Below are 17,150 nucleotides of genomic sequence, written 5' to 3'. Positions count from 1 at the left end.
CTGTGAGAGCTGCCCCAAGCTGCCACCATCTCCCTTTCCCAGCAGCGCTGGGCAAAGGCAGTGGCTCCTGCTTCTCCATCCAGACCTCCAGGAGGACTGGCCACCACCCTGCTCACTGTCCTCCTGCCCCAGGTCCCTAAGGGCCAGGGCAGCTCCCAGGGAGCGGGGCAGGAGCTGCTGGAACAGCTTGCGTAGGGCAGCCAGCCTTTTGCCAGTTTGGGGCATGTGCACAATGGCAGCGGGGTCAGGCTGGCAGCTCTGGGGAGGGTTTCATGCTGGAAATAATTTTTTTTTTTTTTTTTTTTTCCAATTTTCACTTCTCATTTCCTTTTTGGAAGAACGAGGCTCTTTTTGCACTATTTTTGCCCCATGTTTTTGGTAGAACTCACAGCAAAGGCACTGGGAAGGAGCTGAGGGGTCTTGTGTTCCCCTGCTGCACCCCCAGCCCTGAATGCTGGGGGAGATGGACATCTCCAGCCCTGCATCCCCATCCCTGCCCTGCCCCATCTGCTCCTCAAAGTATCCTTCCCCCCCTCTGCAGGTGTGACACCCAAATCAGGGCAGTCCCCCATCTTGAAGTGCCCCACGGATTTCCCCCTCATCCTCTGGCACCCCTACGCCCGGCACTATTACTTCTGCGTGATGACGGGCAAGGAGCAGGAGAAGTGGCGGGCAGTTTTCCAGGACTGCGTACGGCACTGCAACAATGGTGAGCGATGCTGGGGGGGGGACACGGACACGGGGCCTCCGGGGTGGGGAGAGCATCGTCCTCCTGCTCCGGAGAGGGTGTTGGGGACCCTGTGGTGGTTGGGTTGGGTTTTGGGCCGAAGGGGATGATTTGGAGGTCAAGAGGAGGAATTGGCTGGGAGTTGTTGAGCATCTCATCCTCTCTCTGAGTGAGGGTGGGGAGCGGGAGGGATCCAGCCGCCCGGGGCATCCCTGTGCCCAGCTTCATCCCGCTGCCCATAAGGAATGCGATGCCTGCACCAGGCCAGGCAGCATTTGCAGGAGCCAGCATGAAGCCTGGCTCAAGAGACGCCTTGATGCCTATTTTCCACCCTGAGGTAGAAAATATTTGGTAATTAAAGTCATCAAAACTCCAAGCCCCACCGTCCTGCTCCCCGCCTCGCCGGCACCACCCGGGCAGAGGGGGTGCCGGGCCACGAAGGGCCGGGGCGGAGGCAGGACCTGCCTCCCACGTCAGCGATACTCTGGCAGGAAAACACGATTTTCCTGCTTGGCTGTGGCCTGTGCGCTCCTGGGCTGAGACCCAGGTCCCGGTGGTGCCTTGGATGGCGAGAAGTTTCCTGGGGAAGGAGGTGCCAGCACTGAAACCTGCTCAAAATCGGGTCTTTTAGTGGACAAAGAGTGATGCTGCCTATTTTTTAAGTGCTTCTTTCACTCCTGGGAGCTCTGTGGAGCCTGGATTTTGCTGGAGCTGCTGTTTAGGGAGTGGAGTAAAGGGGTTGGATCTGGATCCTGGGTTTCAGTGGGGGTTTCCATCCTCCCATGTTAGATTAAATCTTCTGAAAGCTTTGCTCTTTCCCTTCCTTTTGGCGTTCCTCACTGCAAAACACATCCATGCACTGTTGGTGAGCTGGGGGTGTCCGAGCTCATCGGGATGAGCGTGTCCCCGCAGCCCACCCAGGCCCTGGGCTTCTTTGCGGGGGGCTGGGTGCAGTGACCCCTCCGCTGCTCATCCCCAGGGATGCTGCCACAGCACCATTGCTGCATGCAGTTCAGCACCCCAGGACCCCCCCGTGCTTGCTGGCTGGACCCACAAAGCCGGGGCACTGCGAGCAAAACCAGCTCCTGATAAAAAAAGGAATAGATCTCTCCTACTAATAAAAAGCCAATTTATTTCTCTTTAATTTCCCCCCTCCCTAGCTGCCAGGTGCTGCTGCTCTGCCATCCCCACTGCCAGCCAGGGTTGTGCCATTAAATCCTCTCATCCCTCTCCTCCTCCTCCTCAGCATGTGACGAAAAAAACTTACAGGGGTAGGCAGTGGCCCAGGGAAGGCTCAGTGCTGGTGGGTTTCTGCATTTCTACAGCCTGGATTTCTCTGTGAGATGGTTCTTCCCTCACGAGCACCATTTCTGCCCCTCACTGCTCCTGCAAGGTCTGAGATACTGTTTCAAATTCCATGAAAGCTCTTTTGTTGTTGTTGAGCAATTTTTTTTTTTTTTTTCCTAAATTAGAGGCTCTGTTTCTGCCTCCGGTTGTGATTAGTGTGGGAATTTTCACCTCCCTTTTTAAGACTGTATTTTTGTAATACTAGGTCTTCTATAAGGACTGGGGATGTGCAACATCGTTCCTAATGCAGGAGGTGTCCAGCCTGGTTTCCCTGGAGCCTGGGTGCCCTTGGCTGCTCCGAGAATGTCCCTTGCCTTGTATGGTGGCACGTGGGGCTGGAGCAGTGCCCACCCTGCTGGCTTTTACCCCTTGTTGCGGGCAGGCTGCCCCGTTCAGCTCTGTTTTGGGCAAAAAGCAGCTTCAAACTCACATTTGTCCTTCAGCACCATTCCCCTGGCAAGAGGAGATTATCCTGTGCCATCAGCAGGGTGGACTAAAAAAAGTCAAGGCGTAGCATCGCTCTCCAGTGTTGGGTACTCCCATCCCACGGTGCACCATCACCCCAGGAGCCTTTCTAGGATAGGGTCCAGGCTTGGGTATTTGCTTCCCATCCCCAACAAGGCAAGATCACATCAGTGCTTAATTAGCCGCAAATTAATGAAGCAAACACATTAAATTTGCCCTGTGAGGTGGTACAGTGGCTTCTTGCAACCAGCCCTGTCTGCTTGTCCCTGGAATGGGTCCCTACAGCCGGAGCCCGCTGCCCCCCTGAGCTCTGCCAGGGACAAGTGACCCTGGTGGGGCAGATCCAGGTGGCTTCTCGGGGGGCGAATCCTGCCCCGCTCTCTGCATGGTTCGGAGGATGAGGTTTGGCTGCAGCGGCTCTGGCAGGGGACTGAAGCCCGTACCAGGCTGTCCCACCCAGGAGGTGATGCTGAGCTGCAAGGAGCCGTGGATGGAGAAGCACCGGTCCCTGAAAGCTCAGCCCTGCTCTGGCTCCCACCGAGCACTGAGAAAGGGTCAGACTTGACTTTCTCAGTGTTTTTTTCCCCCTGTATACTAAGCTGCCCCTTAGGAAAAGCTGCTTAGGCTTGGAGTTAAATGTAATCATCTTAGAAAAATCTGTGTGCGTTGGAAAAGATCTGCTCACTACCCCGGGCTGTCCCTCCTGGGAAGGGAGAAACCACCCCTGGCTGCATCTCCCCAGCACGCCGGCTTGCTGGGCGGTCCAGGGATGTGCCGTGACCCTCCGCAGTCATCGCTGCGGGGACGCTCTCTGGGAGCATCCGAGCAGGGCGGGGACCCTTCGCCACGGGGCCACCCTGGGCTCGGTCCCATCCTGCTTCCCTCCTGCCAGGGGACTGGGCATGGGAGTTGGGGTGCTGGGGGGGTTCGCTCCCAGGAGTGTTTCTCTCTGGCTGGCAGGTACCTCTGCAGCTGGAGCCCAGAGAGACTGGGACGAGGCAGGGACATGCGTGTGCCAGCGGGCTCCCGGGCTGTCCTGCCAGTCCGCTGCCTCCATCCCCTCCTCCTCCTCCTCCCTGTGGGACATGGCCACGGGCTCCCAGCACCCTGCACCTCCTCCTGATGGGTGCTGCGGGAGGGTGGGGGTGACATCCGAGCCCCCTTGTGCTGGTGGCCCGACAAGCCGTGCTGCAGTGACTCGTGGCGGTGACATGTTGGGGACAGCCCAACCGGCCGGACCCCAGCGTCCCTCCCGCGGGGCTGGCTCGGGGACGGGGCCCTGACTCAGCCCCGACGCCGCTTTCCTCTTCCTCCCAAGCTGCGCCGCTCCCTGCAGGGCCCCCCCTTCTTCCACAACCCCCCCGGCTGCCCCATCCTGGTGGGCTCACTGGGCCCCGTGCAGTGTCGGGGGTCACTGAGCCCCCCCAGACTGCCGAGCCCCTGCTTCTGCTGTCCCTTTAGGGCTCACCGAGCCCTAAAGGGTCCCCGTGCACCATCGGGGGTCACTGAGCCCCCCAGCCTGCCAAGCCCCTGCTCCTGGGTGCCTCCCTGCCCTTGGTCTGGCTCTGGAGGGGACCAGTCTGTGGACAGAGTGGAAGTCCCCCCAGCCACTGGTGTGTCGGGGAGACTGCTGCCCCCCCCCCCAGTCAGAGACAGCGGCTTGGGATGGGATCCCCCGGTCCTGGTGACAGCCGTGGGCTACTTGCGTGGGTCCGAGGATGTGGGGGGACGGAGGGACCCCCTGTGAAGGTGGGCTGGGGATGCTGCAAGGAGCTGGGCTGCCCCTCGCTCCCCGTGCCAGGCTGCTCACTCGTCCCCCCCGTCCCCTCCCCAGGGATCTCCGAGGACTCCAAAGTGGAGGCTCCAGCCTTCACGGATGCCGTCCGCATGTACCGCCAGTCGAAGGAGCAGTACGGCACCTGGGACATGCTGTGCGGCAACGAAACCCAGGTGAGGACCTGTCCCTCCCAGGCTGGGGTGGGGGGGCGTGTGGGCTGAGCAGGGTCCCCAAAGCCTCCTGCCTTCGCAGGTCCTGAGCAACCTGGTGATGGAGGAGCTGCTCCCCGAGCTGAGGACCACCATCGGCCCCCGGCTGAAGGGCAAGGCCCAGGAGCGCCAGCGGACCTGGATCCAGGTGTGGGGCTGGGGCTGCCGGGGGGGGGGGTCATCGTCCTCTGCCATCCCCCTGCCTGCGCTGCCTCTGCTTTGGGGGCCACGCCGCCACCTCCCTTCCCTGCCGGGCTCGGTGCCCACCGGCTTTCCTGCCTGTCAGAGCCAGCGCAACCCCCCCCCAGCATCGCCCCCTCTCCCGGCCCCCGCCAAAGAAGCTGTCCTTATTCTCCGCTGTGGCTTTTTAAAGCTCCTTGTTGTGCCCCTGCAAGCAGCCCTGCCCATCCCTGCCTGCGCTGCCTCGTCCCTGGGGCGCGGGAAGCAAACAGGAGGAAGCCCAGCCCTGGAGCAAAGCCCGTCCTGGCTATATTTAGCAAGACATTTTTAGAGCAGCCCAGGCTAAATCCAGCCCAAACCCTTGCGAAAGACCGAGGGCTCTTCAAAACTGCCTGTTAAAACCTTAAAAACTGATAGATAATTACCACCAGGCTCATAATGTGCCACTGGAGCAGCCTAAAAACACACAAATGCTACTTTTTCAGTTGCTGCGGTCTTAGCTGCAAGGCTGGGAAGCCCAAGGAGGGGGTGGGCCGGACGGCTCTGCCTCCTGCCGGCCCCAAAATCATGGTGTTTGGCTGCAAAGTGAGTGTGAAGCCTCAGCTCCATCCCGCTCATGGGCTTGGCTCCTGAGACCCCAGGCAGGCTGAGCGGAGCAGGGCAACAGCTTTCAAACAGGGTCAGGGGCCCGTCCGCCCAGACCGCCAGCATCCCTAGGCCACCAGCATCCCTGGACATGCAGCATCCCCGGAGCTGCCTGGGGCACGTTGGCTGATGGAGGCAGTGCTCGGCTCTGTGCCCCCCCAGGCACTGCTTCGAAGCAGATTCTGCACCATGGGAGCTTCATCTCACCCAGCTAGGGGGTTCCTGGTGTGGAAAACCTACTGCCAGGCTGTGAGGAGGAGTCCGGTCAGGGCATAGGTGAAGGCTTGGCAGGTCCTGCAGGCATCTGGTGATGGAGGCGATGGTTAGTGGGGGCAGCAGGAGACGTGGGGGCAGCTGACCACCCTATCTCTCTCTTGCCAGATCTCAGATGCCGTCTATAGGATGGTCTATGAGCAGACCAAGGCCCAGTACGATGCAGCGACGGCCAAGTGCGAACAGGAGCGGCCGCAGATGGAGAGCACCATCCGCACGGACATGGACCAGATCATCACTTCAAAGGAGCACTTGGCCAGCAAGATCCGAGGTACAGCCCTGCGGGGACACGCGTGGCCATGGATGTATGTAGCTGTGTCCATGACGGGCTCCTGGCGTGGCATCACCACTGTTTCACCAAGGTGTGGCTGATCCTGGGGTGCAGCATGGCTCCTGCCAGCGTGGCCTGGAACCCTTGGGGAGATGCCAGGGTGCACGTCCTCATTGGCATTGTCCCAGGAGGTGGGGGATAAGGTGGGCAGTGACCCCCCGCCAAGCAAGGCAGTGGGGAGGAACAGGTTCAATACAGACAGAGGGCTTCCTGCAAGAACCCCTTGTATTGTCCTGCAAGTCTGGGAGACCTCTCCTGGAGGAGCTTGGGGAGAGGGGCAGGTCCCCCTCCCTCGGGTGGGTTTAGGACCTGATTTGCAGAGCTGGAAGGGCAGAGGAGGAGCCTCACCATGCTTACCCCCGTTCTCTGCCCAGCGTTCGTCCTCCCCAAAGCGGAGATCTGCGTCCGTAACCATGTCCAGCCCTACATCTCCTCCATCCTGGAGGCCCTGATGACCCCCACAAGCCAGGGCTTTGCTGAGGTGCGGGAGGTGTTCTTCAAGGAGGTGACGGACATGAACATGAACATCGTCAATGAAGGTGGCCTGGAGAAGCTGGTGGAGGTGAGACTTGGTGATGCTCCTTGCTAGCCGGTGAGCTTGGGGGTGGCAGGGCCAGTCCTGCTGCTGTCTTTGTGTGGACAGCGCTGGGGGACCCCAGGCTGAGAAAATACATGGGCATGAAGCCCTTGTGGGGTGGCATGTCCCAGCCCCGAGTGCACAGAGAGGCTGTCCTGCCCTGCTGAGCTTGGCTTTATCCCCAGTACATGGAGAAGCTTTCCCACCTGGCCTTCCACCCCGTCAAGATGCAGTCATGCTATGAGAAGATGGACCAGCTGAAATTGGAGGGCCTTCAGCAGCGGTTTGATGTCTCCAGCACGTCCGTCTTCAAGCAGAGGGCCCAGATCCACATGAGACAGGTGGGACAGGGACTGGGGTTCTCCTGTGCCCCCCCCAGGCTGAGCACAGAGGGCTGGGGAGCGGAGGCAGAGCAGGGAGCCCAGGCTGGTCCAGCCCAGGCAGGGATTTGGCCGGGATGTCTCTCCTGTCTTGAGGACCTTCATGTCATTGGCACCCAGCTCAGGGTGCGTGATGGATCTGACCATCCCCTTTGGTCTGGAGCCTGAGCAGGGAGGGAGCCCACGGGTGGGCGGCAGCATGGAGCACCCTTCCAGTGCGGACTCAGCACCTACAGTTGGGCATCATGGCACGGCTGTCCCTTTGCCACCAAGCCCACTGACAGCAGCAAGGCCAGTAGCCCAATTCTGGGGTCTGATCCAGCCAAACCTGGAGCAGGGCGTAGAAGTGAGGGTGCAAACTGGCTTTGGGCACCCTCCTCCCCAGCACCCTTGGTCCTCAGGGTGGAGTCTGTGGATGCCATGCTGGGGACCGTGTTAATGCGAAGACTCATCTCGGTGTCCCCTGAGTGCTCCAGAAGTGTCCCCTGCCCACCCCCATGGTTGGTCCCTTTGGGTGCCCTCCCACCCCACCCCCGGTGCTGACTGTCTGCCTCTGCTCACAGCAAATGGACGACGCCGTGTACACGTTTGAGACGCTGCTCCATCAGGAGCTGGGGAAGCTGCAGGGCAAAGATGACTTGTGCAAGTCCATCCAGCGCATCCTCGAGAGGGTGCTCAAGGTGAGGGCTGGTGGGTCAGGGCCTTCCCAGTTCCAAGGGGCAGTAGCCCAAGGAAGAGGCCAGGAGTGACCTTACCAATTTTAACAGAAGTCTTCTGGGGAAATACAAAATATTGAGATTTTTTCATGCATTTTGCTGGGATGTGGGACAGATGAGTGGGAAACCACCTGGAGGAACCAGGTCCCCTCTGACTACATGCATCACTGTAAAAGCCACCTGGGTTTCAGACGGCCCCAAAAACCCTTCTGCAGACAGCAGTGGAGGAGCTGGCTCTTACCTGGGCTCAGACACCATAGGAACTGGCTGGAGAGAAAGATGCGAGGGGCAGAGGAACCTACTCAGACCCATGCAAATGGGTTGGAGGGGGGCAAACCGCAGGGGGTTGTGCCCGTCGGCAGGGGAGCTGCCAGCCCCCAGCCCTCATTGACCCGGGGCTGCCCTCTCTCTCTCCCTGCAGAAATACGACTACGACAGCAGCACCGTGCGGAAGAAGTTCTTCAGGGAGGCCCTGCTGCAGATCACCATCCCCTTCCTGCTGAAAAAGCTGGCGCCGACCTGCAAGGGGGTAAGAGGGTAAAGTCTGGGGTGGGCGGGGGGGGGGAAGGACCACCCATCCCATGGAGAGGCTGGAGCATCCCTCCCTCCCGTCCTCCCCGGGCTGAGCAGCCTCTCCCCTGCGGCAGGAATTAGCCAAGTTTCAGGAGCTGATCTTCGAGGACTTTGCCAGCTTCATCCTGGTGGAGAACACTTACGAGGAGGTCGTGCTCCAGTCGGTGATGAAAGACATCATGCAAGGTAGGGTCCCGCGGTGCCGCGGAGCCTGGACCCGCGCAGCTCTGAGCCCCGGGGGGGGGCTCCAGCACCCTGGGGCGGGTGGTGGGTGCTGGGTGGAGTCAGTGTAAGCCGAGCCTGGGCTCAGCAGCACCTTGAGGGCCGGTGATGGGTGCTGGGGATCATAGGAGGAGGGGGTGATCCCGAGCAGAATGCTGGGGGCTGTACGAGGAGGGGTGACCCCGTGCGGGGTGCCGGGGGCTGTACCAGGAGCAGCTTTCCCACCTGGCCTTCTCGCTGGCAGGGCTGAGTGGTGGGTGGGATGCTGAACCCTCTGCCCAGCTTCAGACACCCCTCCCTACAGTCCTCCCCCGTGGGAAGACTGGGAGAGGTGCCCAAGCCCGGTGGGCGCTGCCCCGTGCTCGCAGCCCATCTGACATCTCTCTCGGTGCCCCCAGCTGTGAAGGAAGCAGCCGTGCAGCGGAAGCACAACCTGTACCGTGACAGCATGGTCATGCACAACAGCGATCCCAACCTGCACCTCCTGGGCGAGGGCATCCCCATCGACTGGGGTGAGGAGTACAGCGGGCAGCCCGAGGCCGAGCCGGACACCGACAAGCGCCGCAGGGCCAAGCAAGTGGTGTCGGTGATCCAAGACGACGAGGGGGTCCTGCCCTACGAAGTGGGCGCCGAGGCACTGCTGCAGCCCGGCTCCCCGGAGCCACGGGAGCCAGACCCCGGGGCACCGCCGAGCTCCCCGGATGGGGTGGAGGAGATCCGGGAGGCGCTGGCGAAGGAGAGCCTCGGGGATGGCGTCGAGGCGGAGGAGCGGCTGATGAATGGTACCGACGCCACACAGAAGAGCGGTGCCACCGAGGAGGTGGCGGTGGCGGCAGGGTCTGTCCCAGGTGATGTCCCCCCGCAAGGTCCGGCCAGTGAGGGGGACGGGGTGCACCGCGCCACACCGGCATCTCCTACGCCTGGAGCTGAAGTCCCGTCAGGGGCTGGGGTGCAACGTGCCGCACCAGCATCATCCATGCCGGCATCACCCGTGCCCGGAGCTGATGTCCCATCAGAGTCCAGAGTGCAACACGCCGCACCGGCATCACCCAAACCCAGAGCCGATGTCCCATCTGAGGCCAAGGTGCCCCACGACACACCAGCATCACCTGCACCCGGAGCCGAGACCTCATCACCGTCTGCCGGGCCGGCTTGCCACCAGCCCAGTGACAAGGAGACAGGCGAGGAGGTGGCCCCCCCGGGTGGCGAGTGCAGCCCCCCGCAGCCCATGAGCACGACAGAGAGCGGTGAGGGGGTGCAGACTGAGTTCTAGCCCCAGGCCCCCCTCACCATGGACTGGCCCCGGTGACCCCGGGGGTTGGGGTAGGGGGAATAAGACCCGCTGCGCTGCCGGGGATGGAGAGCGGCACCGCGGGAGAGGGAGGGGATGGGAAACACCGAGACCTTATTGCCTAGCCGGGGGGGGGTCCCTGCTGCTACACGGGGCTGGCCACAGCCAAGTGGTCCTACTGGGTCGGACTGGGGAGGCCCCTGGCCTGGCATGGGGCAACCCCTGCACTCTGCTCTGTCCTTCTTCTGCCTTATTTTCTTCTTTTCTACTGAAGAGATGCTTTATCTGCCCCCAGCACAAGTGCCTGGGGCTGCCGGGGGGGGGGCTGGCGCTATCCCCGCTGTGGATGGGTGTGTGGGATGGTCCCGGCTGCTCCGGGGGTCATCCCCTGCCCCAATCCGGGGGGTTTCCTGGGAGCCTGCCCACCACCATCCCACCCAGCCGGCTCCAGGAGTGCCAGCGGGAACAGGGGCCATGGAGGATGATGGAAAAACATGATGGCAGCCAGGGGCACGGCAGGGGTACAGCAATGCTGGGTGGCTTGAACTGCTGCCGATGCAGCAAGGAGTGGGGCAGGTGTGGGCTCACAGCACCCAGGCTGGGCTCACAACGCCCAACACCTACCCCCAGCCACCCTCACCCCGGGGTCTTCTAGCAGCTATTTAAGTTCAGAGTAAAAACTTAAGAGGGGAGGGTGGCACTCACATGATGCCTCCAGCTTTGCCTGGCAGGACTGGGCTGCCTCCAGGCTCGGGCTCACTGTGCAGTGGAGGGATCCCAGCTCTTGCCCTCCAGAGCTCCCCAGCACCATACATGGATGATTTCTCCAGCTCTTGGGCTTTGCAGGTTTTGGCAACTGCAGTGACGGTCGAGCAAAGAGCTGGTGCCTCAGCAGCGGTTTGCTGGCACCCCCAGCAGCCCTGCCTGCCGTGGGGAGGGGGACGGGACTGGCACAGCCCCCGTGCAGAGATGCTAAAAGCCCCTGAGCTGGTGGGGGTTGGCAGGACTCATGAGCGTGAGACGTGTGTGCGTGCATGGAGCAGGGACCAGCACCCCAACACTCACCTGTATTTTAGGTGCCGCTGTTTCTGCCTCTGAAGGGGGGTGCCCAGCCTAACCCACTCGGGGAGGCCCCCCAAAGTGCCTTGCTTTGGGAACTTAAAACCTGTCTCTTCCAGGATATTTTATTGAGAAAGTTATACAAATGTTTAAAAATATGCTTATAATAATTAATAAAATGGAAAAGCTTTATTTAAAGCCAGAGGAGACTGTCCTTATTCCTGAACCGCCCCCCCTGGGGCTGTGCTGGAGGGGTAGGGCTGGGGCTGGGGATCGGCACTCCCACTGTGACTGGGGGATGTCACATCCTGAGACCACCCAGCAGCAACACAAGCCAGGAGACAAACGACTTAGACGATTTTATTAAAAGGGGCGTCCCAAGGAAGCAGCAAGAGGCACCCACAGCAGCAGCTTCCCCTCGGCACGGCCACACTGACGGCTCGGGGGCTGGTCCGACCCCATCCCTGAAGCACTGCGCAGGAGTAGGGGGCGAGGAGGGGGGCAGCAGGACCCCCGTTATCCCCAGAAGGCACTGTGTGAAGAGGGGCTTGGTGCAGGTCAGCTCTGGGCAGGAGGGCAAGGGTGCCTGTCCCCATCAAGTCCCCTTCCCCAGCAGGTCACTGGACCATTCCCATTCCAGCCAGGATGAACCCCCCCGAAAAGTATGCGTGGGGGGAACGAAATGCCCAGCACCCCGCAGCCATCATCACCCAGCCAAAGCTCCCTGAGAGCTGGGGGACAGCCACCAGCCGAGGACGGTGGCGATGGCAGCGTGGCAGAGCACTGCCCACGGGGCTCCCCTTCCCCAGCGCCTGCCCACCTGAGTCGGGCCAGCACTGAGGGTCCCCGCAGCAAGTCCCTGGGGTGCTGTGTCCCTCAGCACGGGGACGAGGACAGACCCAGCAGAAGTGACAGCAGCTATTCCAGACAAAGTAGCAGGAGGTGCGGAGCACATCGCTCACCGTCCCGGGGGGTTGCCTAGCCCCGACCGAGCAGGGGGTACACCATGAAATAGCCTAGCGTGGAGCCCGCGATGGCCCCGAGGAAAATCCAGGCGTTGTAGGACATGACGGCCAGCATCACCATGTAGCCCAGCACCACCTGCACCACGTGAAACAGCGTCTGGCCGACATGGTACCGAAACCACCTACGGAAGAAGATGGGAAACCTTGTCAGCGAGGCGCCGGGGCAGCCAGCATCTCCCCCACCGCCAGCATCCCAGAGCAGGTTTGGGGAGCGGGATGGGGGCTGCAAACAGCAGTGCAGAGGGAAATCCTGCTCCAAAGGAACAGGGAGAATATTATTAAGAGGCTGGCAGTAAGAGCAGCCTTGGGCATGGTCTGGGATTAAATACAAGAGGAAACACGCAGGGCTTGGCTCCAATGGCTTGTGCTGGGAAGGAAATGCCCAGGCCAGCCTTGCTGGGGTGCCCAAGCCGCTACTTGTGCCCATCCCCAAACCACCAGGATGCTCCTGCACCCACGGTGGCTCCTGGGGGGGGAACGTGAGCATTTAAGAGAGCTGAAAAACACCCTGGACGTCTCCCAAAGTACGTGGAGGGGCTGGAAAGCCCCCGGGACCACCTCCCGAGGCTGTACACATACCCCTTTCCTGGCAGCCTATTACTCCACAGCTGCCTCTTTACAGCCTTTCTCCCCTCCTGCGCTGGCCCAGGGGCCATACACCCGTCCCTGAGCCCCCCCCCCGCCGGGTGGGTGCAAGGGGGACCCTGCGGTACCTGCCCTGCGCAGGGCCGGTGCCCCCCTCCTCCGGCTCCACCAGTGACTCCTGGCTGAGGCTGCGGGGCAGAGCCAGCAGCGCCCGCCGCAGCAGCACGGCCTTGCCCATCTTGATGGCTTCGTAAAACATCGACAGCAACAGGATCACCAGCACCGAGAGCACCATCCCTGCACGAGAAACACCCTGCCGCTGCCCATTGCCGCACACCGGCGGGAGAAGGGGGGTGATGGTGAGGGGGGGGTGGCGGGTGCCAGCACAGAGCGCTTGGGCATATCCATGGGATAAGGTGGAGGGAACGGAGGGCTCCTGGGATCGGGGTTGGGCTGGAGCAACAGGCAGCAGTTTCGCGAAGTGTTGGGAAATGGTGTATTTAGCCCAATCCCCCCCTTATATTCCTAGGGAGTATTTTTTGGAGGCGGTTGCTCTGAAAAAAATAAGCATCTTTGCATCGACTCGACAAAAATGTGGGGGTTAAAATACGGTGCTGGGACAGTAATTTAAAAAAAAAGAGTGTAAAAGAAAATGGGAAGCTGAGCCATCGGTGACTGACCTGGAGGGGTTGGCAGGCATGGGGGGAGGGATGCTTCCCACACCTCCCTGCCTGCTGCTCTCAGCTTGGGAGGATTGACCCCTGCCTGGGGCATTACCAGGGCACGGCACTGCTCGTCAGAGTAGGAGAGGGTCAGCCAAAAAAAACCAGGCAGTGCCCTCCGAGCTCTGGGTGTGAGTGGTGTGTGGAGCCCATCACGGCTCTGCCCCGACCCCCCCCATGCAGTATGTGCCCCAGCGTTAGTGCTGGGCAGGGGCCCGGCTCTCCCCCCTCCCAGCCCATCACTAACACTGCCCCTGCCAGAAATGCAAAGCCACTGTGCGTTTCTCTGCCCCGCATCCTTTTCCCCGGGTGGAGAGCACAGCTGGTGGCGGATGGACAGACGGACAGATGGGTATCTCGGGGCTGGGCTGGGGCTGGCAGCCTACCGGTGGGCGTGTGGACGCTCCAGAAGTCAAAGAGCAGCACTGCCGTGTCCGAGAAGTAGAAGGACATCTGGAAAAGAGGCCAAGGAAAGGGCAGCGCTAGGAACTGGCTCGGGGTGATGGGGCAGACAGGGGCTGGGGCGCCTGCATCTTCAGTGGGTCCATGCACCCCCCACCCCGAAGGGCTGAGCCCCGATGCCGATGCTCAGCTGGGATTTTACCAAATGGTGCAATTTTTTTCCCACTGACTCCTGAAACGGGAAGAGGAACTTGCCCTGAAAATCACAGTCACGCTGACTGGGCTTAAGTCTTCCCTTGACTTCTAGCAGGACAATTTTCACCTCTAGCAGCAGCTCCCGTGTGTGTCTGGGCTTGCGAGAAAAAGCCAGAGTTTACCCCTGCGATAAAGAGAGATGAGCCCAGGACTTCATTAGCCTGGATTTGAGAAGGGAAGGTCCATGGGAGACAGACGGAGGCTGGTGGACACTATCCACAGCCTGAAGCGAAGCCGGCTGGCAGAGCCCAGCCACCCTCTGCTTTCCTCTGCCTCCCAGGGGTTTCTCTTGCATCGCTGGGACTGGCCAAGGCACCCAGAGCCAGAAGCACGACCGCCTGACGATGGGTGCCAGGGTGGCTGGTCCAGGGATGCCTCCCTGGCAGAGGAGCATTGTCCCAAGCACTGCCCATCTGTCTGACCTGGGGCTGCTGGGACCTACAAGGGCATCAAACGCCCTTCTTCATCACGCTGAAACAGGAGAAGCAAGTATTGCTCATATGTAACGAACCCACCTACAGAGCCAATACCGCAGCTGCCAAGGCTTGCTTGTTTTACCACAAAAAAATGAAAATTTTTTTTTTCTCCTTCCTTTGGTGAATCTCTCTAGATAATGTTCGTGGGGCTCACGTCCTCTCCTCTGCCGCACCGACCTGGCTTTGGCCACATGTACACGCCGTTATTGACACAGGCAGATGCGGCCAACAGGACCGGCCTTGGCCAGAAATACCATCCAATAACTGGGCTTCCACACCGCAGACAGGCTCTAATTACACCCTTCGGCCGCTCGTTACATTAGCACATGTAATTGGCTCATGTTTTTAAGCTTCCTTTGGCATCAGATTAATGATAATTAGCCTTTAAATGAAGATATTTCTCCTTTGCAGGTTTCACCTACATGTCTGCAGTGCTGTGTAAGGAGGAGGTAACTATTTTAGGGCCAGGGGAACAGAAGTGACTGGCAGAAGATCCCCTCGCTGCACCAGGTCTCCCAGTTTGGGGTGAAGCCACGTCTTTGGGTACCCAGCGCAGCCGTGAGGCCAAAATGATGCTCTTTGGGCCAATGACCTCTCGCTCCTCTCCTATAGCGATGCTATAGCGTGATTTCTCTGGAGACAGCATCTTGCTGGGTAAGATGTGGTGTGTGACGGTCAAGAGGGCAAGTCCTAATGGTCAAGAGGGCAATTCCGCTCTTTGCAAGAGGGGAATTACGCTGCCGGGGCGAGGCAACAGGCCCCAGAATATTGGATGGAGGGACACAGTGCTGTCCTCACCCACCTGCCCACGCAGCAGTGATTCAGCAGGCGCCCGGATAAGGCTGCGCCCAGCTCCTCCTCTGCACCTTACAGGTATTTGCACACGCAAATAAAGCTGCTGAAAAATATCCTGCGCTGCCTCTGCTCATCTGTGTTTAGTGGCTTAATCCGCTCCAGTTTTGGGGTAGCTCTTTGCCGTTAAGTGAAAAACCAGCGGTGCCTGCACGGAGCAGTGTCAGGCTGCCCGGCGCATCCCGACCTGCTGCTCCAGTCCGACTGGGACACCCAGCCCCGCACGTCGGGATGAGCCTGCCTTCCTGCAGCAGACCGAATCCTGGTTTGCAAAACAGCATGACAAGCAGGACACCGTCCCAGCCAGCCCAAGCCGCAGCCCCCACTGGGGACACAGTGCCCCAGGGAGGTGTCCCACACCGGGACGCTCCTTGGAGCCGGTGTGACCCACCCTCTGGACCTCACAGGGATGCTGTGCCAGCAAATCGGGGGACCTGGTAGCCTGAAACATCACGTCTGAGTTTAGAGCACGAAGCAGACCCGCTTCAGGGTGGTGGTTGAAGGCCCGTACCGTGACTCGAGCTCCCACCGCGAGTGCCTGGTTTAGCCTGCGCCCCTGACAGCCGCTCCGTGGGCGACGGGAGAGCGGGTGACGGGACGGTGTTTGGGGTGAGGACGCGGTGGCACAGGGGTGCGAGGAGCAGCCGGCCAGCCCGCCCTGTGCACGGCTCGCCGGAGCCACCGCTGCTGGCGGGCTCTGCCCCTGCCCCGGCTGAGGCACGGGGTGAAGCCCGGGGCGAATGAACGGGGAACCGGGGCGAAGCTCTGGCAGGAGGACGCGGTGCCGGAGGGCGAATGGCGGTACCGCAGCCACTAAATACCGCTTGTCCGCAGGGAGGTGCGGGGTTTCAGGGTTGATTTACGGCACCAGCCGGGCTGCGCCCGGCCCCACACCGGAGAAGGCTGCGGGGCCGTGCCCGGGGCGCACACCCAGCCTGGGACCCCCCCGGCTCGGCTCGGCTCGGCTCGGCTTACCTGCATGGCGGCGGTGCGGAGCCCGGCCCGGTGCAGCTCGTCCCGTCCCGGTGCAGCCCAGCCCCGCCGGTCCCGGCCCGGCCCGTCCCGTCCCGTCCCGGTGCAGCCCAGCCCCGCCGGTCCCGTCCCGTCCCGGTGCAGCCCAGCCCCGCCGGTCCCGGCCCGTCCCGTCCCGTCCCGGTGCAGCCCAGCCCCGCCGGTCCCGGCCCGGCCCGTCCCGTCCCGGTGCAGCCCAGCCCCGCCGGTCCCGGCCCGGCCCGTCGCGGGCGCTGACGCGCGGCGCGGGGCTCCCCGGGAGTTGTAGTGCGGCGGGGCCGGGCCGGGAGCACGGCGTGGCGTGGGGCGGGCCGGGCCGTGGGTGTCTCTCTGCGTGGGGTGGGTGGGCGGGTGGGTGTGCGTGGGGGTGTCTGTGTGTCCCCCCGCACCCCCCTCCCCGGGTCAGCCCCGGCGCCTGAGCCCGCTGGGGCTTCGCTTGCCCCTCGCCGCCTCCCGAGCGCGGTCGCAGCTCACGCTGCCAGCACCAGCACAGGGGCCCCTCAAAGCCTTCACGGGTGTTTCTGCGGGGTTTTCCCCACGGCAGCGGGAGAGCGGGGTGGCACCGAGTGTTTGCAATCCCAGCTGCCCTGCAGCTGCAAAATACGGAAGGGTTGGTTTGGTTTTTTTTTCCCCCAGCCTTTCCCGGAGAGAGGCACGACAGACCGAAGGGGAACTTGCTTCCCAGCTGCGGCTTTATCCAGAGCACACAGGCGCTCGCTCCTTGTTGGCACATTCTGGCCATCTCCGTTACACCGAGGAGCAGGAGGAAGGAGCGCTGGAGCTGCCCCTGACTCTGTTTCCCCAAATCCAAATGGGTGCCGATGCCCACAGAGGCACCCAGTGCCTGCCAGGGGATTGATGTGTAACTCCCTGCTTGGGAAGGAAATACGGGGGTGCAGGCAAAACACCGCTTTTGGCAGTGAGTGTATTTTTCCTTGTGGCCAGAGAGGTGGAAGTGGAGTTACTCAGGATGCGTTTGGTGCTTCAATTAAGAAAAAACTATTGGATAAACCCACCAACATGCTACTTCTTGTTAAAATCTTTCCTCAA

General features: G+C 61.4%; 2 protein-coding genes and 1 long non-coding RNA gene across 4 annotated transcripts in view; 2 read left to right on the top strand and 1 right to left on the bottom strand.

Annotated features, from left to right (window-relative positions):
- The window catches only part of NIBAN2 (niban apoptosis regulator 2), a 31,789-nt gene extending 20,819 nt beyond the window's left edge, over window positions 1-10,970 (top strand). For both annotated transcript variants that reach the window (XM_041120053.1, XM_029999596.2), the window contains exons 5-14: window positions 542-709; window positions 4,374-4,489; window positions 4,569-4,673; window positions 5,732-5,894; window positions 6,329-6,516; window positions 6,717-6,872; window positions 7,475-7,591; window positions 8,049-8,156; window positions 8,275-8,386; window positions 8,821-10,970. In XM_041120053.1, coding sequence (XP_040975987.1) covers window positions 542-709; window positions 4,374-4,489; window positions 4,569-4,673; window positions 5,732-5,894; window positions 6,329-6,516; window positions 6,717-6,872; window positions 7,475-7,591; window positions 8,049-8,156; window positions 8,275-8,386; window positions 8,821-9,695 — 2,108 coding nt within the window. In that variant the 3' untranslated portion in view covers window positions 9,696-10,970. The remainder of the gene's footprint in view (window positions 1-541; window positions 710-4,373; window positions 4,490-4,568; window positions 4,674-5,731; window positions 5,895-6,328; window positions 6,517-6,716; window positions 6,873-7,474; window positions 7,592-8,048; window positions 8,157-8,274; window positions 8,387-8,820) is intronic.
- Window positions 10,971-11,119: 149 nt separating this feature from the next.
- SLC31A2 (solute carrier family 31 member 2) lies at window positions 11,120-16,194 on the bottom strand. Its single transcript, XM_029999600.2, has 4 exons — window positions 16,065-16,194; window positions 13,491-13,557; window positions 12,511-12,679; window positions 11,120-11,919 (listed from the first exon to the last, which is right to left on the bottom strand). Exons 1-4 carry the CDS (start codon window positions 16,068-16,070, stop codon window positions 11,751-11,753), a joined length of 411 nt encoding a protein of 136 aa, XP_029855460.1. The 5' UTR covers window positions 16,071-16,194; the 3' UTR covers window positions 11,120-11,750.
- LOC115334861 lies at window positions 14,510-15,145 on the top strand. Its single transcript, XR_003921277.1, has 2 exons — window positions 14,510-14,565; window positions 14,649-15,145. It is a non-coding gene; the product is annotated as an uncharacterized LOC115334861 (long non-coding RNA).
- Window positions 16,195-17,150: the final 956 nt, after the last annotated feature.

This window comes from Aquila chrysaetos, chromosome 24, assembly GCF_900496995.4.
Source record: "Aquila chrysaetos chrysaetos chromosome 24, bAquChr1.4, whole genome shotgun sequence".
NCBI classification, from domain to species: domain Eukaryota; kingdom Metazoa; phylum Chordata; class Aves; order Accipitriformes; family Accipitridae; genus Aquila; species Aquila chrysaetos.
Note: the sequence above shows the minus strand (reverse complement) of the source record. Positions and strands in the feature narration are given on the sequence as shown.